The 24,351-nt window shown below is 38.4% G+C and overlaps 1 protein-coding gene across 1 annotated transcript in view; it reads left to right on the top strand.

Annotated features, from left to right (window-relative positions):
• TBX20 (T-box transcription factor 20) overlaps window positions 1-21,231 on the top strand; it is a 40,157-nt gene extending 18,926 nt beyond the window's left edge. The window contains exons 7-8 of the mRNA XM_009567849.2: window positions 10,642-10,751; window positions 13,894-21,231. Of these exons, the coding sequence (XP_009566144.2) occupies window positions 10,642-10,751; window positions 13,894-14,234 (451 nt within the window). The 3' untranslated portion in view covers window positions 14,235-21,231. The remainder of the gene's footprint in view (window positions 1-10,641; window positions 10,752-13,893) is intronic.
• The last annotated feature ends 3,120 nt before the right edge of the window (window positions 21,232-24,351 follow it).

The following is a 24,351-nucleotide window of genomic DNA, read 5'->3' as shown; positions in this document are numbered from 1 at the left end:
TAAGCTTCCATTTGTTGGTAGCTTTCCAGCTCATCACATTTTTATGAGATAGTGTCAAATAGTTTAGCTGATGAAGCAAATTAAGCTGCTTGTGTCCTTTAGGCTGGATGAGAATTCAATGGAGATGGATATAGCTTATCCTAATCTTCTTAGGAGCACACAACCATGAAGGAGAGTTTGGAGAAGCCAAACCCCTCTATCTTTCTTTGTGGGGATATCCAGATGTATCTGAAGCAAGTTTTGTGGGTGCATGTAGGGGACAAACTGCTCAATGCACTCTTATCCATACAGCTAAAGAAAGTATTTACAGCATTTCAGAAGTATATCAATCTAAGCAGCTCCATGGCTGGGAAATAGGGGTGTAATTTTGTACCTTACTAGTAGCCAGATCATTAGTGATCCATTGAGTAATCGGGTGAAAGAACAGTAATTTGGGAGAGCAAGCTTGTCAACTGCAGTACACGCTCACAAAGTCAATAAATAGTCAAGAAAGGATCTGTAGGAAGAGAAGAGTTTGATTTTTCACATTTCAGCTTCCTTGTTTTACAGACAGGCAATATCAAATGACACAGCTTTGCAAGGGCTGAGACAGTCTGAATAGATAAGCTGGCAGAAAAACTTAGTTACCTCTGTGCAGATGAACCAACTATCGTAGTGCTGGATACGAAGGGAATTTTTCCAGAGGACATCTTATTATAACAGCACATGGCATGGAGTCAGAAATGCTGAGCTTAAACCGCAGTGCCCTTTTGTTTATTGATAAGTGTAAGAATAGAGACTGAGATAGGCAGCTTAGCCCACGGTTGAATGTTGCCGTGAAAGATAAGGTAGCCAAATGTGAAATGTACAATTAGTACATGAAATAGAAAGTGAAAAGCATTGAAATGACATTGAATCTCTAGATTTGAGAGTCCAAGTTTGGGTAAAGTTTTCTTTTGATTTGGGAAAGCTTAACACTGGTCAGGCAACAGCAGTATTAAATAAACCAAAAGCTGCTGCCTAACACATCAAATAATGAGACGGTAAAAGTGTTAACGGAGAAGAGGTAAGAGACTTCGAGGATTTCTAAAGTTATCTGACATGGTCTAGAAATATCAAGTTTTTTTTCAGTTCCAGCATCAAAATATTTAGGCAGATGAGAACATCATTCTCTGAGAGCCCACTGGTTCTATAGATTTCATCTTAGTACCAGCAAAACTACTTGGAGGAATCTGATATAAAGCAAAAGTAATAGCAAAGTGAGATATGACAGCAGGAAGGTTTTCTTGCTTGATGTCCGATGCAATATGCATTACAAGATGAAGGTGATACATTGAAAAGGACTGCATGACACTTGCTCTATCTAGGTGGAAACTTAGTTATTCCTATGAAATCAACTGTCTCAGGGAAATAACCATGCAGGCCAAATGCACATTTGCACAGTTCTCGAAAAGATAATATTTATCTAGAAGCTGTGAAAATACCTTCCGTGCGCTGCTTCCTAAGCACGCTTGCAGGTAGCATGTGCATACATAATCTGCAGTGCTGTGCAGTGATGCTAATGTAAAGCATCCTGTGATGTTAGGGCCAAGAGAGCACTCATTTATCGTGAGTTCCAGCTTTTCCGAATGACCTAAGTAGTGTGAAAGTGTACAGAGCTTTGTATTTCATTTCCAGGTATTTAAGCCTGCTTTTTCCTAAACAGCCTTTGGGGAGGGAAACAAATCAGATCAATTGATCTTTAGAGACCTAAAGAAATTAAATTAGTCTGGAGTCAGTTACTGCACTAAACCATCCAGTAATTGGATTGCTCCTTGTAACTGATTGAAAACAGCCTCTATCTGTAACAATATAGGGGGCTTTTCTTTATAGTAGATCTGAGAGAAAAACACATCTTTTTATGACATGATGACAGAAATTGCACTTTTTTAGCCTAATTGAATATGATTTTATAAATATGTGACTTTAACGATTTCAGGCTTCCCATTCTAGATTTACAGCCTCTGTGTAGGAAATTCAAGCTGCACATGCCTTTAGGATTAAATCTGTTCGCATTATACTTGTTAGAGTTAAAATAATACAAATAAAGGTAGTGAAACTTGCAGGATGGTGGAGGGGGCAGTCAATAGCACAGCTACTGAAGTGCCTGTATATTCTTTTGCTCCTACCTAAATACTTCACAATGGTTTCATTATACTGATAGCTATAAATGCGAAGCTTTTAACTATTGAAAAAAATCTTTGAGTTTGGTATGTACTGAATTTTCAGTAGGATATGAGATGCCTTCCACAACCAACTCTTTCCACACATTATTTGCAGTAATCGATTTATGGTAAGGGGGCAGAATTTATCTGGGGCTACTGTGATTTAGATAAGTTGCTGATTCACCTTTTGATCTTTTTATGTGGTGTTTGCATCTCTATTATAAAAAGACTGCAGTGGTTGTGATTGAAAAGCTGAATATTTAGCAGCAACTGTTAGAATGTGGCTCTTAGAGAACTGTGGTGTTGACTATGGAATGCCAAATGCAGTAATGTGGATGAATGTGATCATTTTTAACGGCAACCTTTGTGAAAAAAAGGCTGATGCAGGTTTTATGAGCAATTCATTGTGGAGATAGGCCTTAAGGGAACATCTTTATGCTTCTGCTTAAGAAAAAAAAATGCCAAAGCCAGGAAAGATGCAAAATCAGAACCCAACATGGTGTTTTTTTCTTATCTTGAGCCTGAATTTATGTTGTGCCTTTTAAAAATAAACATAAATAAATGAAAACATTGCAGTTAAATGTCATGCAAACAATGCCGTGAAAAATGTGATCATTTCATGAGTGCAAGTCAATGGAACTACTGAATTGTAAAATAATGATCAAACAAGAATTGACATACCATAATCCTAATTGGAGCATTGCTTGTGTATTTGATCCAGCTTGTGATAGGCAAGTTCAGGGTGTGGACTTTGAACTATTAAAGAGACCTAAGGAAGTAAAACCATTTTCACAAGTCCGATAATGGTTCTGGGAGGTGGGTACATACTTCAAGAGGCAATAGCTTAGGTAATGGAAAAGTATGGCTTCACACAAGTAATTTTAAGGCAGAGAAAGGAAAAATTGGGGGACGGGAGAAGTAAGAGAGCTGCATCCCAGCATGCCAGCTGTATTTGCATGGTAATCAGATTCTGAATTTCACCCTGAGGAACTTCATGTCTGAAATGTGGAAATACATTTTACCAGCTTACAAGGCTGTAAGCTAAACACATGCCAGTGACCGGATATGGGCACTGCCCTGTTGGAGTAGCAAAGCCATGTGCTTAATGTGTCCACAGCAATCCTCTTCTCCATCCCTTCCCTGCTCACCCCACTGTGCTACCCTCCTCCCCATTCCCACTTATTACTGCTGGTCTAGAAGAACTTCCCTGCGTCTTGAAAGCACCCTACTAACAATCAAAAATATATTCTTTCTACAGCCTACTCCCATATCTGTGGTTAAGTAGGGTTTTGTCATAGTTCTCCAACAAGTCAAATTCACTGGCTGATCTTATATCCTCAGCAAGTTCTCAGTCTGTGAATATTGGCAACTAGCCATGGGAGGTCAATCATCTCTGTTCATTTTGGGAGAAGTGAAATTCTTAATTTAGGGAGAAAAACACCAGAGACTCCAGTGCCTGAAAACTTGGTATCTGATGCCATTCCAGATGTGCTTATCTTAATACAGCCTCCAGCTGCTGCTCCAGACGGGTAGATGGATTGTCTGTATCTTCTGTATCATCTCTTCCATTGCAGATAGCTTGGATGTCTCAAGATATCTAGAAAACACTACCTGACTACATTTAGATACCTAAAACCTTCCCTTCAAACCTGGTTCCTCCAGCTCTGCTTACTGTTAGCCAGGCAACTGTTCTTCTTTTTCCAAGCAAACAGCCCTCCATGCCAGCTAAAATCTCTTCAGCTCCCAGGCTTTTAAGCACTCATATCCTGGCTCATTTTCCACTTATGTATTGTTATCTATATTTTTACTTGTGCAAAAAAATTTAGGAAGGTGTCATTTTGCTAGCATTTTCCACTCATCTCATGCAGATTTTGTGTGTGCATGAAGGGAGGGGTTGATGTCAGCTGAGACCCCTTGTTTCCACCTCAGGGGAAGTTTTCCAGGGACTTCTCATGGTCCCTGTTCCACAGCACTGCTGTGTCCTCACCTCTCGTCTTCTGCCTGGCAGTCAGAGAGAAATGGTTGCAGTCATAGGATCAAGTGGCACTCACATGGGGTTGGCTATGAGAGAGTTATATGTGTCGGTATATTTGGGGAAAAAATTATACAGAGAAAGAGCTTTGACATACATTTGCAAGTATGTTTTCATTTTTAACCAAGTTAGAGAAGAGAAATATAATCTTATCTGTTTTTTTTCCCCTATATAAATATAGCTCTTTTTCTCATTTTTATTTGCAGTTGAGAGAAGAGGAGTGGGTGTTTAATAACCTTATGCTCCTTCTTCATAAGCATCATTACTTTTCCCATATCATGGCTTCAATCAGGCCATGTGACCACCATGCATCCTATAGCATATTTTTTGTGAGGTCACCAGTATACACCACTTTGGAAATACACCCGTTCCTTCTCCCGCAATCATCAAAGCCTAGATTTTTCATAATATAATTTCTGTATCACTTCTTTCCTTAAATTGCATATATTCTTGGAGTACTGCAGCCATCCAGCACTTGCCCAAACGTTTTGATTTTGTGTGGAAGTGTTTGGTGGCTCTGTATCAGCTTTTGGGGCCAATTAAATGTCAGTTCATATGATCCAAGGAAGTTTCATGCGTCCTGGTTCTTCCATGACTGGAATTGCTTCTGCTCCAACACAGGCAATGCAGCAGAGCTACTTTGTTCTAGTTGAGGATTTGATCCATACCATGTCAGAGCTGAATTAGGTTCCTAAGGCCAGCCCGTACTATTTATCTACCAGTATAAGAGCAACTATGCGTAGCAAATTAATATGTCTATGTGTTTGTGCATATGTAAAATAGCAACTAAAATCCACAGGGACATGAAGGCCGAGCAATATATGAACAGTGGTTCTGACAATGTTGTTCACTTTTAACTGCTGTTGTGGAAATGTATTTGTTCCTCCTGGTGTGTTTTTATTTTTTTGGGGGGGAGGTTGTTTTGTTGTTGTTTTGGGGTTTTTTTTACAGGCTTGTTTTTAGCACTTGCGTCTTGGACAAATTAGTCATCTTTTCCCTTTAAAAAAAAAAAGTTCTACTACAGTGCAACTTCCGACAAGTTTATTTTTGTGCCTTCTCAGTCCATTTATTCCATCTGTCTTCACCTCACCTCACTTCTGATGTCTCTGTTATCTGGGCTTTCTTCCAAACACACTAACTGGCAGCTACAAAAAGAAGGAAACCTTTGAAATGCAGAACTAAAGAAGTCATTCAGGCTGCAAATTGATAATTCATACACTTTATATCCTGTTCTGTATTTTTCTTTGCGTTGAACTGAATGGCCAAGAAAAACATGATTGTTAGTTTTATAATTTTATTATTTTCCCTCTGTTAATTTTTTTTATTAGCATTGCCTTTTTTGTAAAGAAAAAGGAAAAAAAATTACCATGACACCAGGAACAGTGAGTGGATTCTGAGGATATCCTTACTTTTTTGCTTATCTATCATTTGAATAGTAAGGGCAGAAAGAGAAAACTCTTAACAGGTTGCTGTACTTTGCTTGGAAATTTGTACCTCTTGTAGTCATTTCTGATACTGTAACTTCTGCAGAAAATATGAGTTCAGAGTGCTTTGCTCTACCACCTGCTCTTTCTCACCATGGTCTGCATTTTGCATATTGTCTTCAAAGGAGGTTGACCCTGGCTCCCAGTGGAATATGTGGCTGCCTGTCACATCAGCTTGATCCTCTTTGGAGCCATGGTCTAGATCTAAGATGGATACCAGGTCTCTAGCAAGCTAGTTCTTGTTTAGCTTTTCTAATACCTTCTACCAAAACTAAATATATTGCCTCAAGCCTTCCCATCCCAAAGGGAGAAGGTAGGCTTCCTGTCTCTATCCCCTGGATGCACTCTCTGCTAAATTCTGGGAAAGTCCGTAGCTTTAGGTGCATGCAGGCATGTAGCAGCAGCAGTGTTGACAGTGCATTGAGGCCAGGTGGACCTTCATCCATATCAGCAGGGCTCGTGGTCATGTGCTCCAGAATTAGGGTCATGGTGACCACTGGGCTGCTTTGAACGAATGTTACTCAGCTGAAGCAAAAGGCACACAATAAGTGACATGAAGAATCATCAAAACATGCCTCCTTCAACCTACAAAGAAGCGTTGCCTTTTCATCTTTATTAAAGATCTTCCTCAGGGTAGTCTGGGATTTTACCAACTCCTGAGAAAATTTTTGTAATCTGGGTTGACAGCAAAAGGAAGCACTCATTCAGGTCTTCTTAGTTGCTACTCCGTTCAGCATTGTTTTCTACCATCTCCCAGTTCATATCCACCCTAAGATCTTGGGTTTAGTCTGTAAAATATTACTGAATCATTTGTCAGCTACATCAGGATTTTTGTATCTACTTTTGATCCTCTGAGACTACTCTGTACATACAGGGCACTGTTAAATAAACAAGGACAAAGACTCGGCCTGTAGCTGCAAGACATAAAGCATCCCTAGCTGGAAGTTTAGTTTTGGAGTCAGTTGCCTGCAAGAACAAGAGTGAAATGTTCAGTCAAGAGGTCAAAACTTGCAGAATGGCAAGAGGGTCCCTCTGGACCCTAAAACCTTACTAATTGAGAAATTCTTCCAACTCTTCATTTCCATAAATTCCTGGTTCAAAATTCACTGTTTTATTTATTGCATAAAGGAGAGAAACGCTTCATTCATAATAAGCAGAGGTTTGTTGAGAGGGTTGGGCTCAAGGTTTACTTCTGTCAGGACATAGATCATTTGGATCAGCCTGAGCTCCTTTTCTGTCTTACCTCTCCTCACATTTGTCCTGCCTCAGCATCTTCACTGTGGATGTGCTTGCCAATACGAGCTTAGTTTTGTTCTGTTTGGCACACAGTTCTTTTCCTCAGACAGGTTCAGCCCCTAACTTGCTCTTCTCCAGCCTGTCATCTGCTACTGTTATCCAGTTCTACAAATAGCACAGCTTAATCACAGTAATATATTATGCCTATGTGTGTGTTTTTCCTCTCCTCTGGGTATTTACAAGATATCTGTGAACTGAAGAGCAGTCTAGAAGACTGAAAATTGTTGGTAGACCACACAAAAGAATTTGACAGAAAGAAGACATCTTTTCTTTATCCAGCTGGCAGCTTGTGTTCTCTCAAAACAACGTTTATTGCTAATAGAAGAAACTGTGGAGCTCTAAGACACATTAAAAGGTAAAAATTGCTAGGTCTGAGTACTAGATAACAAGTGTCTGCTCACAAACTCTGTAACAGAAGTACAGAAGTTGAGCATTGAGTAACTGGAAGTAATTTTTATTTAGCCAGTTTAGTGTGAATCAGCTCTGAAAAAGACTAAAGGAAAGCTTTACAAAAAATCCACCATACTCTTCAGTTGCTAATTTTTTATTGAGCAGAATCATAAAATGGCAAATATTGATTTACTGTTCAGTAATTTCTAGAGTTACTTCCACAAATCCTTCAAACCACACTGAGATATCTGAAGATGTTGCCTGCAGAACTGTATAGTCAGTAAACTGTAATGTCTTTCCCTCTTAGTAGTAGTATTGTTATTAAAATATATTTGGAGTTCCAAAAATTTATTTTCTTGGTCCAGAGCACCATATTCTGGATATCCCAAACAGTTCACACTGCCTTAAACAGAATTTTCAGGAAAATTTTGAGATTGAAGTCCTTTTGGCTCCAGTTGACAAAAGGATATAATGAAGAACCTGTGTTTCAGATTGCCAGCTTTGTTCCATTTTGAGCTAGATCTCACAGGCACTTAAATCTTCATACACTTCTACTTTGGGTAATGTCCTAAAGCACCTCTGCCTTTAAAAGAGGGAGGAGGTTCACCTCCTCTTTCAAACCTATGTGGGTACTCCAGGTTTCTATAGATTAAATGAGTTGCAACCCCTTTCTTTTCCAAGAAGACTTGATCTCTGGGTGATGTGCTCTGAGCATGAAGTATTTGGGCACGGTGCAGAGGTCACCACCACTTTCCTTTGAAACTCAAAGGGAAGGAAAGATTAGGGTGCTTGTCCAGGATGAAGAAGACCTGAGTGCATACTTCAGCTCTTGTTTTTCTATCTTGAAGAAGCAGTGCTGGGTGAGATAACTCACAGATATACTTCATGAGTGGAGAAAATACACCACTTCCTGGTTTTCATTGTTTCCTTTTGCATGCTTAGGTGTTTCCTACTCAGCCCTCTGCATTTTGTAGGTCTGTTTGGAAGTTTAGATGCAATGTGTTGCATATGGAAAGAAGAATCTCCGCCTGAAGGCTGTGGGGACCAGGTGCCTAAATTCTGGTGTGAGTCTCAATGCTTTGTGCTCATGGTGTGAATCACGGTCTCAACCACTAAGGTGAAAAATTAGCGGAGTGTTGTGATTATAGCATAAACCACAAACGTGATTAAGCAAGATCAGCATATACGGTTTTGAATATTAAATTGCAACTCTGCAAGAGGAACCGCTTTGGTGAAATTAGTTGCTTTCCTTGATAAAAGTTTCCTCATTAGACAATTCCATCTGAATTTATTCCATCCATAAAATCCTTTTCTTCTTGTGCCAATGAATGACAATAATCTTGTAAAACCTTTAGCATATTGCCTGCAACGTTACAACATTAAAAATAAACAAATAAACCTACCACATAGCTTCCCAGTTTCAAGCTTTGCAGATTCAGGGTTCACTAAGAAGTCATCTTGTTTTTTTTCCTTTAAAAGAAGACAACCGTACAGAATAATAGAGTTCTCTGTCTAGCATACAAACCCATCTGGAAAGAATTTAGTCTGCAATAATTGTGGGCATTTGATTTAGCTTTAAATCCCTGTAGGTAATTCAAAGGTAAATTTATTGGAGTGAGTTTATCCCCAAACTGCCATTGGATCCAATGTTTTGGAGATTAATTTGGCCCACTGCAGTAAAACTAGAGCCTGCATTGTTTCTGTTGCATTAGGATATTATTACATGCTGTAATGTCTGTTGTTATAAGCAGATCTTTACTAGAAACAAAATCAATAGAGAATACAGACCATCACCTGAATCACATCTATTTTTCAGACCTTTAAATATCAGTAAGTCTTTGGTTATGAATATGTTTTCAGACTGTTATCTAAATCACTCAGACAATACCAGTCTAATTCCGTATTCTGCTGTTCTGCATTCATCAGAGATAGTGTTTTTGGCGAAGCAAAATTCCTTGCATTTCACATTCTGCTTCAGAGGAAAGAAAAAGTTTCAGGAGGCATTCGGCACGTAATGTAAACAATGTCATCTGTCTTTTTCTTTGTAAAATCTTCTTTGAGATAGCCCCAATATGCCTACTGTTTTCAATCACTTAAAAGGCAGTAATTAAATTATATCATCCTCTATGTAGGAACTGCCATTGCTTTCAGTCCACTTCCAGTCCGGATAGAAGTAAATCACTTTGATAAGATCCCCTTTTTATTTATTTTTTTCTGGGGAGACTAGCATAAGTAATGATGCCAGTGATAGACTAAGGACAAAATGACCATAATGGGCTTTCTGTAGGAAAGGAAAACATGTGCCATTGTGATTTATTGTGTTACTCGGAAAATGTTTTTCCTTGGAATTTCTGCAACAATCACACTCTCCAAGTGAAGGGCATTAACGAGTATGAATGGCCAAATGGTAAATGCAGACAAAACCTTTACTGAACATCAGAATTAAACACCTATCACTACTTAGATTTCTTAAACAGGAACAGAAGGTCAAAGCCATTTTGGAAATGTGCCTAGGTTGTATACATCTTTGGTATAATAACACCTACTTAATGGAAATGTGCAGGGAATGTGTAAGGTTGGCTCTTCCTTGTAAACTACTATGGCTAATCATGCAGATATGCCTTCCTTCTATTTAAAAGTTGTCTGAGTGACTTCAGTGCTTTGTGCCACCAGTGAGATGTGGGCCTGGCAGACACATATAACCTCCCAGAATAGACGTGGCACGAGATCAGTACTATCTGTAGATTTCCTGCTATGAAAAAACCTCGACTGATGCTGGTTAGAACATGGTTAGAGCCGAGCTGTCTGTGGACACATCTATTCTTGCCCCTGATTTCAGAAAAATGGGAGAGTACCATTTTGAAAGGAGTTGGACCACAGGTATCTCTTTGAACCCAGGTTGGTCACTGAGCAATAATAACCCCAGAGCTTGCATTTTCAAATTTATGAAGAGTGCTGGTCTTATATTCCTTGTCTGAGACCACATCCAGGAAATATAGTGAGAAGTTCACTCTACCTTGTCTCCTGAAGAAGCAGTACCACACAGGTAAGAGGTAATCAGCAAGTTAAAATACTGGAGGCTAAGTTTGATGTTTCCAGTGACATGCTATGGGGTAACATTTTTTCAACTAATTTAGAGAGTCTGTGTGAGAATGCTGTGATCTGGACAGGGAAAAGGCAGTTCATTGTGTTTAACCTAATGAATTAGGAGGCTGTTTGGGATGTGACTGATACAGTATCTTGTTTCCTTTCACAGAGAAAGTGTGGAGAGCCTTATCCAAAAGCATTCCTATGCCCGATCCCCTATTCGAACCTATGGAGGAGAAGATGATCTTGGAGATGACAGCCAGGCAACACAAAGCAGAGGTAGGAATATGTGTTCACGAGGTAAACTGTGGTGACCTAGTTATGCTTGAGAAAAGGAGGACCACAATCAGTACTGTGTTACTCTGAAGCATTTTTCTGGTGTGACTCTCTGACATGAAGTCCTATAATGAAAAAGAATACTTGTTACCTTACGGCTCATATCATCTGATATGCCCATGGCACTGGTGTGGATGGCTAGTTCAGGATCTTGGCAGCTCTAGAGATGCTTATACGAGGAGAACTGTCTGCTTCCACTTCAAGATGGCTGAAAAACAGGTACCTTCATTACCACGGTACAGAGAACAAGTTAATACTCCTCATCCCTTGGCAGGACTCACTAGCAGAGTCTCAGCATCATTTGTAAATTACTGCATAGATGTGCCATTTTCTGCCTCTCCAGCCTTCTGTGAATAGAAGACTTTGTTCTGACCACCCTCAACCTGTTTGTGGTTAACCTGCTTTGCCTCTACAGGAAGAAAAGTCCATAGCTCCCTGAAAAAAATTGATGTTTTAATTGTTATCCCTTGGTCTCTAAAAGGTGCATTTCCTGCTGTGGCAATTCACCTCAAATGCTTTATCAAATGATTTGTCTACTTTAGCAGTCACAAAAGTAGTACCAAAGCAGAGTTGTTCTTTGTGTTCATACTTGCTGGACAAATTGCATCTGTCCTAATTTGCCACTGGAAAGAACACGAACTTGTGTTGCATTATACTTTGCATGCTGACTTTGTGACCTGCCTGATAGGCAACAGCCTCTTGAAGTAAAGCAGTTCTATCTGCCTTCCGACTGGCTGTGCCCTTGTGTTGTCCTCTAACTTCATACAGTGTCGCTAAGATAAGAGCATTATTTCTGGTCATAAGCTCTTTGGACTTGTACAGGGAAAACACACTTATTTTTAACCACAAGCTGCTCTTCAGCAAAATGTGATTAGGTGGGCTTGTTCATACACGTCTGTTCCAAGAGCAGTTCCTTAGATTGCGGAGTTTCTGGAGCAACTCCTCGGCTGGTACAATGCCATCTTTTCACATACTTCTAGGGAATTACCTTGCTTCACATCAGCTTAGATCCTAGGCCAGCTATTGTTGAAGACAGCGTTAAATTTTTCCCTTGCCAGAAGTGCTCAGAGCAAGACACCTTCTCTCCAAGAATTACGTTTCTCCCTGGTGTAAGGAAGTAACAAAGAAAGGCTGCCACTGCTATTTATTTCTTCTTACATTCAGAGCATTCTCATCTCATCTGATTTCAGCCATCTAAAGACAGAAGTAGCTAGCCTTCAGTACTGTATTCCTCACAAGAAGTCTTATTCCAAAGGAATTAACAGATATGAAATATGTAAATCAAATTAAAACTCTTTAATGTGTAATAATAATACCTGGGTGCCTGTCCTCCAGCATCCACACACAGGATTCACAGTAGCCACCTGGAACAGAGCCAAATGTGAACCTTCTAGGCAGATCCATAATCACATCTCACTTTCCCTGCAGTGTAATAATGCTCAGGTATCCTCTGATTTGTAAAGGGTTTTGCTCTGATCTGCAAGTATGATGTTATCCTTATACTTTGGCTCTGGATCCTAACTTCTCAGAGGTTAGGATTTGGTTCAGTGATAGGGCCAGGATTTGGTTCAAGTCTGTTTCGGCTGCTGCTGAATTGACACAATTTCTCTTTCCTGTTACTGGGCCATTTTACTCATTTAATTAGGCAGAGGAGGAATTAATCAAGAATACCCCTTTTTCTGATTTTCAGAATGTATCCCTAAACAGATTTATAATTTTTTTTAAATGGTAATTTGCATTTTTTCTTTCTATTGTTGTTTTCTTATAGTTTTGGGTTGAGTCTGTGGCTCTGTTTAGTATACATATTTCAAGTGACTTTATCTTCACAGATAGATGTCTTAATATTTTTTCTTTTCACAGTTTGGATCAAGTGAATCTTGATCTTCTGGAATCTATCCAGAATCTTCTATCTTCTGGAATCAGACTAGTAACTGTTTTAAAATTTGTTGTCTCGGAATGTTTTGCAATACTGGCTCGAAGTTATATTTTGTCAAATATTCTTGCCAGTAAATTTGTTTCTTAAATAAGAATCATTTTCTAAATGGACAAAATTGGACAAGAAAGAAAATACAGAAGAGACATGGGTTGAGTTATTGTTTGAACAGGAATACAAAATAAGTTTATTTATAGAATTTTATTGCATTCGCCATTTCTAGAAATCAGACATCTGATGATGACCAGATGCATAGAGGAACTGCAGAGGTGAAGGGCAATATTGTCACCACATTATTTGAAAATGACCATGTATAATTATGCAAACAAATTGTCATTTCCCCAAAATTTTACTGTCAAAATAAAATAAGTAATTAATTCTAATTTTAAAAAAACTATTCCTTTTTTAATTGTTTTGCAATCTTCAGAGAAAAACTGTTCTAAAGAGGTAGAAGATTTGTGAAAATAATTTTTTTAATTTTTCACATTAAAAATATGCTATTTGGTCACAAGTTGCTAATTACCCTGGAGCAAGGTTTTAATGTTTGTGTGCATTTCACTTAGAACCCTACATGTCTTACTATGATTTAGAATTAGTGTTGTTTCTTAGAGTACTGTGTGCAGTTGGAAAAATAACAAATGTTTTGACATTTCAGAATTTTTTGTTTCTGTATTTTGGAAAAAGTCAGGTCACGCAGTGTTGTTTTTGCCAGACTGAAATTTTAGGAAAAAAATTAACCAATTCTGCTGTGGATCTGATGTCAAAAGCTACAAGCATGTCTTCGAAACAGGGATGTAACACATTGAGATTGCATGTCAGATACTTCAGTGTTTAGAAGTAGCATTACAAGATTATGCAGTGTTTAGTACCCAAAATGTCCAATGTTGCAAAGCTGGTTTTACTGTTCAAGGCACGGGAAACGACTTCTTAAAATAGTAATTCATCTGAGATGTAGTGATAAAGGACAGCAAGTGGCCAATAATAATGTATAGAAAGATATAAGGAGAGAGGAGTATTTGGGAAGTGTTTCCAATGACAACTTGTTATTAAGATCAGCCTTGCTGTGAAAGACACTTTTTCTCCCTTTCTGCTATTTTACCAGCTTTGTGTGTTGCAGTGCCAACGTCAGACATTCTTTCTCTTTACTTGCAGGGTCAGCCTTTACAACATCTGATAACCTGTCCCTCAGTTCCTGGGTGTCCTCCTCAACCAGTTTCCCTGGATTTCAGCATCCACAGTCTTTGAGCGCCCTGGGTACCAGCACTGCATCCATCGCTACACCCATTCCTCATCCAATCCAAGGATCTCTGCCTCCATACAGCCGCCTGGGAATGCCTCTTACACCCTCTGCTATAGCCAGCTCCATGCAAGGTAGTGGCCCCACTTTCCCTTCGTTTCACATGCCTAGGTACCATCATTATTTTCAGCAGGGTCCTTATGCAGCTATCCAGGGACTGCGTCACTCCTCTGCAGTGATGACGCCGTTTGTATGAGTCATGTAAGACAAGACATACACAAGATTTCAAATGTGCAAGTTTGGTATGAAAAATACAAGGGACCTTCCTGAAAGGCCTGTGGCAGGAGCCCTGAACTCGTAAAAAAACAGCTAAGAAAATGCATTATGGATATAGTTTCCTCCATTGAGGCAAGAAGAGAGCAGCTTGGAGCTTGGAGCTGCTCACAGATCTGTGTAATGCAGCTGAAATGGATCCCAAAATTCCCAGGACTTTTGGTCATGTGCAGCTTGTTCCAAAGGTGCATTATACCTAGTGGAAGGAGATTATGTTTATGCAGCAGTGTACAAATTAATTGTGTATAGATCTTTTTTCATATGCTAGAAGAATTCTGAACAAGGCAATACTCTTACTCATCTTCATCTCTTTTTGTGACTGATGAGCATCTAAATAGAAAAATGTGTTGCTATAACTTTGAGCATGTTTTAGGCTATCTCAGCACACATTTGCTGGGAACAGGACAAAGTCCACTGTCCTTTTTAAAAGACTGGCTTGTATTCACCAAAAGCAGTATTTCTTAGTTGCTACTATAATCTCAAAGAGAATATTATTAACAAGTTGTTCTTTCTTTCTTTGTTTCTTTCACAAAACACTTATTGGTTCGAAAAAAAGAACTGTGTTACAGGACTGTAACGGTAATGGTGTATTCTGTCCTTCAGTCTAAAAGAGAAGTTGGTCCTACATCCTGGGAGGAGAAATTTAACTGTATTTAAAGTCTAATGAAGGAAAATGTTGATCTGGGAAAATCTGTTACTTAAACTTAGAAACCAAAGATATAAAATCTTTGAATCAGTGATTGTTTATTCCTGTGCTTGCCACCGAAGACCTGTTTCTAGCTCCAAATGTGTACCAAGTTAACCAAATTTCAGGCTAGATCAGTCCATGGACTCTCTAGATCAAACTGTAAGCAATGGACTGGTATAAGATGAGTATCCTTCTACTTGTTGTGATATTCTTGCATTTGGTCATGGCTGTTATACGTAGTCTTTAGCCAGGAAAATGAGGGTTTTACTGCCTTTTTTCCATGTCCCAGTAGAATGGTGGAGTTTCCTTGGGAAAATACCAGTGCAGAACTTCACAGGGTTTTTTTTTTTCTTCATTCATTATCTGCCTTTTTTCACTTAGTAACTAGGGCTCTCATTCAGAGTGCTATCCACTTTTTCTAGTTATGTTAAGTCTGATGCAACATAGGAACTGCAAAGGTATAAGAAAAAATGACCTCTCTGCAGAGAGCTACCATGAATCCTTTGCACTGCTCAAAAACTGTACCAGTGTAGTGCTGGTTTTCTGCATGGCGGGGACTGGACTTTCACTGTCAGTAAGAAGTCAACAGAGTTTCTGTGTAGAGTTGCATCCAAGTTATCATTTATAACACATCTACTGATAAAAAAAGAACTAGCAATCCATCCTCATCTATTAAAGATCTGTGTAGAGCTGGAAAGCTGGAGCACAGAATGGACAACAGACTTTATTGGCACTGTTCTACTGTACTTTGACCGGTGTTTTGGTATTGTATGGTAAGAAGCAGAGTGCAGTACACTAAGACACCTACCTGCCCATCTCTGTGAAGTGCAAGGCAAGTCACATGCTTTTTTTCACCCATTGCCTTGTCTTACATGACCCATCACATAGAGCAATGACAACCTCCCAGGCTTTTCCCAGTTTCCACTGTAGGCCAGTACTTGCATCCCACAGATAAGGGTCACCTTTATATATAATATCCCAATAGCTAAATTCAAAGTATTGTCAAATTAGTTATTTCAATCACCTCAGCTATCTGCAGTATCATTCTAATTTCCCTTTACTCAATGTTGGACCTGCTGATAAAAAATTATGGGAGACAATTTGCAACTTCTGTGCTCTGTTTATTGATGAAAACAAAATTTTATTTACAGTTTTTGGGTTCGTATCTACTACACTGAGTTCCAAAAACTAATAGAATAGGCCAAGCTCTGCAGTATTTAAATGGCTTAGAATCAGACACTGAATTTGGCCTGATGTATCCAAATTCTAAGTTTTGCTCCAGGGTATCAGATTCACCTGAAAAGTGCTTTTTGTAAGGTTGCGTCTACTTATGACCCAATTTGGTATAAACCCCCTATTTTTCAGGAAATGAGATGATACTGGTTCCACAACAAGATAACTTAAACTACATATATGATTCCATAGGAATGAGAATTTTGGGAGAGATTTAGAGGCAGATTTTAATCCCTCTCCTTCAGTTGCTTTACTTCTGTTAGAGTTGTATGAAGGCCCTATGACAACAAGCACTAAAGCCTGTGGGGAAACTCTGTTTCTTTTATCTGTTTTCTTCTACAGCTCCATTAATTTATCTGGAGCTGCAGGGGATATGGTTAGGTTCAGAATTCAAGCCAGTAACCTTAATGCTGATGCTTCCATCAGGACATGGTCAAGTAAGTAGGCAGCTTTTACACAACTTCAAAAATTAGTTTGGAATAGGTGGGACAATTCAAGCACACTTCACAAGTCATATAAAGCCTGCGAGTACATTGACCTGTCCTCCCTTCATGAAGTCAATTAAGAGAAATAAACTCTTCAATCTCTTCAGCCCTGTCCCAGTTCCTGTTCTGAAAACGCCAATATTTGGTACACAGAAATGCCGCTGATACTATAGCAGAGAAAATTCTCCAGTTTCTTCTCAGAGAATGAAACTACAGGTTAACAACATTATTTACAAAAATATTAAATGCAAGACAAGTGCTTTTCACTATGAAAAATGTGATTTCCATCTGACAAAATATGGCATTATACTGTCCCTATCAAAAAACTTAAGGTCAATTCCTCATCCAATTCTCTGTGATGAGTTTCATACTGTAAATGATGCAGAACTACCTGCCAAAATCCACAGCTTGATCTCTTCAGTCAGATCAAGTCTCTCAGTGTGCTAATATAGGAGCTCTAAAGAAAAGACTAAAATCCAACTACAACCAGCCTTAGCATTGATTTCACAATTGGAAGAAAATGAATGTAAATTTGTAACTGATTGGTTAAAGAGTGAAATTTCTTTTCCTAAAAAAAAATAATAATCTGTACTACCTTGAAAATAACTCAATAATTTATTTAAGGAGTTGCTGTACTGCTGTCAAAATTATATCACTTTCAGGACAGAACATCTGTTGCTGGTAGAAGGTGTAGGAATGCCAAATACAATCTAGAGTATATTTTCCAGTATAATTCACATTTTCTGTCCCATGAGAAGTGCTCTTCACCTTTCTGAGACCTCTTGGCTGAGCAAACTGGTGCTGGTTTATGTTGCTGGAGTTTGTTGTAAAAAGGGTGGAGAGGATATGCCTGGATATGCTTTTCAAAGAGAATGATAAGACTGTCCTCCAAAGTGTTACAAGTTCTTTGGGGTGTTTTCTAGATTACCCTTTTATCCATAGATAGTCAACAGCCTCAGGTCTTTAGTCCAAATAAAAGCATCCTAAAGACTAACAAAGCTGACTTAGATGCATTTATCCGATTTCTTTTTTCTTCCAGTTTTGAAGCCCTGAAAGAAGTTAGATTTAAAAATCCCCATTTTAAATTTGGCTATTTAATTTGCAATGTTGCTTTACATGGCCTGAGGCATTGTCACAGATAAAAATACAATGTGTGGTACCCTTCTAGGTATAAATTGAAAAAAAAACCCAAACCATAGACCAAGTGGATGAGGTCAGAGTTTCTAATGTAAATCCTTCTTCATGAGTTCAAAGACAGTAAATTGTATGATAGTTAACATAACTTGGTAGTACAATCTACAAAATCCAGTTGCAAATTTTCTCCCAGGAGGCTTTATCCATGAAGGCCGGTACACTGCATGAGCGTGTACTCAGAAGAAGATGTTGCTGCTTCCAAGATCCAGCAAACACTAATGAGTATTTGAAAATGATCCTCTTTTTGAACTGAAAACATTTGGGCTGGCAACTTAATTATGCACGGCATCTTCTTTATGTGTGTGTAGGACAGGGAAACACAGATATTAATGAAAATTATTGCCAAAACTTGGGGAGCTTTCCAAAACTGTAAGCTAACATAAATTGCGGTAATTAACAGCGAGATGAAGGGTAAAACAAACAGTGAAATCAGTGTAAGACTTCGGGCTCTCTGAAGTAGTTGTGCCCACAGCGCTTATACTCATCATCTGCAAAGGGATGACATTCACTCACTGCAAGATTAATTTTGGTTTCAGCGAGATATTATTCTCACTGTTCTTTACAGAGCGTTTTCTGCTGCAGGAGATGTGGTTTCTTTACTAACCACTTGCTTGCTTGCCAGAGGATTTTATGTATTACTCTGTAATAAACTGTCCTTGCATATAATCTCTAGTTTATCAAATGACAACTTCTTTTTCTTTATTTTATCTTTTTAAAAGAAAACTAAGCAGTGATTTAAGTAAACTCTGAAGTAACTTTTAATGATAGTTTAAGGACAAAAAATACAGTTTGCTGTATTTTACCTTTAGCACATTTAAACAATCTTTTTTTTTATTGTACCTTCAGAAACATGAGGAAAGATTTGGTTTAAAAATAAGGAAGGTAAAAAACTGGATGTAACCTCTTTAACAGAATGTACCACAGTTCTGCTGTTTGCTGTGTTGACTTTGTTGTTTATAATGCATCGCGTGAGCACACTCACCATGTACTGAAGTGTGTGTTTGTGTGTATGGGGTGGGGGAAATCTTTTTATGGAAAAAGAAGTTATGAACATAAACTATGAAGCAACATCTAATGAAAAGTTTCTTTTTAAGTGCAATATATTTATTTCTGCTAGAAATATAATATCAACATTATGTAATATTTGAAGCATTAAATGTTATTTGTAAACAGCTTAAAATTATATATATATCACAAAAAAATGTACAGAAGTGCAAATGTGTGGATATTCAGTTTCTTTCATTAAAATATTGGGTGTTTTGATATATCATTCTTATTTAGCCAAATCTTTCTGCTTCTGTTGTTTTTCCTCCAACCAAGTTGCTGAGTGCAGCAGAACCAGGGATAAATTTTTCTGAGACCATACAAGGTGTTGGTAGGGCTGCTTGTCTGCAAAAGGTGATCTAAATCTTGGATCCATACAGAGTGATAAGTTTGTATATAGATACATAATTTTTTTTTAAAGTACTTTGAATCATATTCCAAAAAACTGCTGGCTTTGCCTCTAGAGCCCAAAGAAGTGGCTGAAATATGGGGATCCTAAGGATCTCCAAGATAACAGAGATCTCGGCAACATAGTCTAAGAACAAAGTGAAAAGGAATTAAGTCTGTTTAGTCCGTAGAAGTGAAAACTGTGGAAAGGTAAAACTTTAAAATACATGAAGAATATAAAGAAGGAAGGAATAAATTCCCCTCCCTATCTGCTGCAGGCTTTTATTCAATAGGAATTTATTTTAATTTTAATAGCATATATTAAATCAAGGAAGAGTTACCTGAGACATCTAAGATATTCAAAGAGGGACAGTGAAGCACAGCACTAGATTGCCTGAAGAGGATAAGGAGCAATGTCTGTCACTAGAAATCTTTGAGAACAGGTTGAACGTGCATCAGTCAAGAATTATATGATCAGAGGTAATCTTGCCTTGGGACAAACAAATGACGTCTTGAGGTGCTTCCAAGCTTTCTATATGAGAACCATCCCTTGAAGTAACTTCTGTTGCTCCAAAAGTTTTTTTTTTTAGACACCTGTAGTTTATCTTGTCCTCAAATTGAGTTCAGCTGCTGGGTCGTTTGCAGCTAGTTCACAAGAGTTGCTGGCTTACAAAGAAGCTCCACGGGACAGAGAGCTGCAAGGTTCTAAGGAGCAGCAGTAGCATCAGAAGTAGTAATGCCGTAATTTGGTTTTGTCTGTGAATGTAAGTAGGGAGGGAACAGCCTAAGGTAATTCAAATCTACTTTTAACTATGTTGAGTCGTACCATGAATTAATGTATCTCTTTTACATTTGGAATATATGAAGATGAGGACAGCTTGCAGAGTTGGTAACCGTCTATGCCTTTTGTCTCTGTATTATATTCTTATGTCAGCTTGGTAGCAAAACCTATGTACTCTCTCATAGATATTCAATGCTGTGAAAGTCATTTGCTTAACCTCAGGCCAGGGGGCTTTCTTGATTGCATGTAAAACTACGTGTGTGCATTGCCACTTTCCTGAATCAGAAATACTGCTTGTGTGCTGGTTTAAGATACAGTTATGCCAATGTTCACACTCAAATCAGCAGGCTTGCTTGCTTAAAGTTAAATCAGTGCTTATATATTTCAGTGGCTTTGCAACTGTAAAACTCCTTGTGCGTTGTAAATCAAGACCTTTGGGAAAAAAAGTCCATGCAACAAACACCTGCATAATTGGAGCCTTTATTTGCTATTGTCTAAAGAGAAACTAGGGGATTAAATAAAGTGATGTTTATGAACCGCCTCCCAGGAGGGTTGGTCTGAAGAGGCTGATGAGTAGTTATGATGACTGTAGGCTGCCTTGCTTTCACATTTAAAAAACATCTAGATTAGTACTTAAGTTACCCATCTTGGAGATAAGCAGTGCAGAAAACAAATGATTTGAAGACTGATGTTTTCTGAACTTCCTTTGCAGAAGCTTGATGAATGCACTGATTTAACGGTATGCTAGAGATATGGAGCAAGGAATGATATTTTGAATCACAAGTAAAAAGACCATTTCAAATACACATAAATTTTTAGATTATACGCTATCTCTTCAATATTAAAAAACTAACAGTAATTAACAATGATAATTCTAAGAAAAAAGACTTAAACTGTCAGTGATCTAATGCCCAAGATTTTTATTAAAGTTAGTAATTGATATCAGGGTTGGTTAGTGAGACTCTAGGGACCCTTGTGGGAACAACAGAAGCTGATTCTCCATAGTAGTAACTAGAGGGACTAAGAAAAACCTATGGGGATGCCTACCAGACAAGTTTGTCTTCTTTTTCTAAAGAGCAGAATGAGAACTTCTCTTAATGCTGAGAGCATTAGATAATTCACCACTGCAGTATTTTGGCTCTGTTAATATAAAATACAGTTTTACAAGCCGACCTAGCAAAATCTGGTGTTATTAAAGCTCTCTAGGTTGGAAAATAGGCTTAATACCAGGACTGCGTTGCCTAACTGTTTTTTTTTGGAATTAAAATCAAGTAACCATGCTGAATCGTTTTGGTCTACTAGTTGACTGAGTTGTTTTTATTCTCATTGTGAAGGCTGCCAGGAGTATGTGCAATAATTTTTGAGTGGCTTCAGATTTCTGTGTCTTAGAGAACCTCCTGGATTTGAGTCATGTTTTCACCAACTTCATGAGCATCTGCTTCAAAGTTCTTTGCTCTCCTGTGTTTCGAGAAGGATGATTAGCAGAAATGGTGATAAGTTGAATGATTCTCCTTCAGATATGCAGGGGACACTCAGCTAGCTCTTTGTTTTTATTCAGTCAGCTATTGCAGGGGAGTAGCTTGAGCAGTAAGCTGAATTAAAGACGGGCAAATCCTTGCAACTGAATCTATAATTGCTAATCTTTATTAAAAATAACACACCAAAAGGTGGAGATTATGTAGTTCCTTGAACAACTGCAGCTTTTATCTGTTTAGATGCTTAACTTCTAGTTAGTTGTTCTGAGAGATTCATAGAAGGGATGAATTATGTACCAAAAAACCCGTCTTTTACCTGTGTCTGTTATCTACTCTTCCAGAGGCAATGCATTGACGTCTCTATCACCTCAAACCAGAATTACTATTGTCCTTTTATCTGGGTCTCATCTTAAAGCATCTTAAAATGTCCTGAATGCGATAATATGGAATTGGATAAGTGTTGAGTGTCATCAGAATCTACTGTCTTTTTGAGTTCTCACAGAGCTGGAATAAGTTGTGATTCTTAGACTGATAGTCTGTGCTTAATAGGGGCTGCTGGAATTGCACTGCCTTCGATCAGGCACCTTTCTATGGAAAATCACTCCTTTCTGTACCTGCATTTTCATATGCTTTTGTGAAACGAGAATTCTATTGGTCTTCACTGGTGTTGTCTGGTGTGAAAGCTGATTGTGGAGAGAGCAGGTTTTTTTCTCTTTATCCTTCTCCCTGTCTTGAAGTCATGGTTGATACATAGTCACTTACAAATCTATTATTATTTCTTCTTGTGCTCTCTCATGCATTGAACCCAAGGCAGCCAAAAGAATTATTTTTATCTTGATGTAAATTGTTGGCTGTAAAATTTGCATTGATAAAATCTGAACATGTACCCAGGGCTTTGCAATGGCAGCCTTCAATTACCTTCCTCTGAATGTCAGAGCTTTTAGACTGGAGACACCAGTCATACTACTCATCTTCAATGATATTACAAATAAGTTAGTAGTACTCAGGAGATTTATCAGCCTCATTTTATTTAATAACTGCCTATTCAGTTAACATAGTCACCCCAAACAGTGCATTGCCAAAGGATGATTAGACTGTGGCTGATGGTTAAGGCCTTTGGCCTTCTTTGATCCTTCATTTTACAGTGCACTAGGAGCCTCGTGCGTTTATGTACGAAAATATAAAAGTCTAATACTTGTGCCCCTAATTTCCTTTACAGGGCTTTAAACGTTTTTCAGTTGTTCTTAAATGAATTATTATGTACTTAAATGAATAGCCTGCCTAGCACTTAGGAGAACTTGGCATGATTTCCAATAGTTTCGGACAGACAACTACTTGTGTTTTCAGCTGTAGAAAATGTTTTCTTCCCTACACGCCTGATGAGGGAAAAGAGTAACAAGAAATACTATAGACTGAGATTTCGAAGCCATTATGAATGTAGATGCACAGCTCCCATTAATTTTAGCAAGAATCCTGCTTCTAAGTCCTGTTTTGAAAGTCTTCACTATAGTGTGTGCTATTTTGAAAGGTTTATGTGTTTTTGGTCTTTTATCCAGAAACTAGCCTAAATGTTTATCATCTCTTCCTGAAATGGTATTTTCAAGCTTCTTTTGCTCCATGCCATAATGTCATGCTTTTGTTCTACTGTTCTCTCAACCCTGGCCAAACTGTTAGAGAACACATGGATATTTCCTTTTTATTTGCTACCTCAAGAGTGAGAACACTCGCCTAATATGCAGAGGTTAATTTATCTCTCTTTTGTTGTTGTTGTTTTAGTTTGGTTTTGAGGTTTGGGACATGTTTACTTTTGTGGATCCTCTTCTTAGGAGCTTAGTTCTTTTGTTCATTGCAGAAGAATAGCCTATCACACCTGTCTCAAAAGTCAGAGCTGCCATCTCAACAATATAGGCAAAACTGAATTATGCTACCCGAAATATGGAGGGTGGGCTGTCTTGTTGCAAAAGAAGCTGAGTGAAGTCAGAATGTAAAATTAAATGGAGAAGCAGAGGATCAGCCCATTCCTACTCCAGGCAGCAAGCGGTGCCCCCAGCCTTCTCCTGAGCAGCTGCTTTGCACATTCAGGTGCCTCCCACAGCAAAAGCAATACTTTTTGCTCTTCGGGGCTTTTGTATAGGCAGCAGTGCAGGCAGCAGGTTTGGGACTGGTTTGTCCCTCCTGCCCACCAACACATGGACTATTTGATGTTCAGGAAGTGCCTTGTCAGTTTATGCCTAGAGCTACTCAAGGCTGCAGATTCCCCTAGTGATCAAGGAGCCTAAAAACTAAGATCTGCAATGTTCAAGTCTCCCTCTCACACACAAAAACTTATGACTTAAAGTATTTTTAACACTTGAATTATTCTAGAAATATTCTGTGAATCCAGAGTGCAGCTGTGATGAGATGTACACTTTCACCAGAATGAACACACAGGAAAAACTAGAAAGACATAAATAGCAACCATCCGGATGCTACAGTAGAAATAAATTGGAAGCTGATCATAAGATTCAAGTGGATATTTAGAGTCAGTGTAAATAGAAATACCAAATTAAGCAAATAACATGTAATTTTGAGATGAATTGTTCTATGAGCCAAGCATAAAACTTCGCACTGACTATGTACCGTATGGTAACGGGAGACTAGTGGAGACATTTTAAAAACTAAAATCACATGAGAATTTGCAAGCCACAAAAAAGAATGCTTTACTAGAAGTCACGCATATAATATGATCATAAACAAAACTGCAGTATGGTTCA

The sequence above is a fragment of the Cuculus canorus genome, chromosome 2 (genome assembly GCF_017976375.1).
Source record: "Cuculus canorus isolate bCucCan1 chromosome 2, bCucCan1.pri, whole genome shotgun sequence".
NCBI classification, from domain to species: Eukaryota; Metazoa; Chordata; class Aves; order Cuculiformes; family Cuculidae; genus Cuculus; species Cuculus canorus.
Note: the sequence above shows the minus strand (reverse complement) of the source record. Positions and strands in the feature narration are given on the sequence as shown.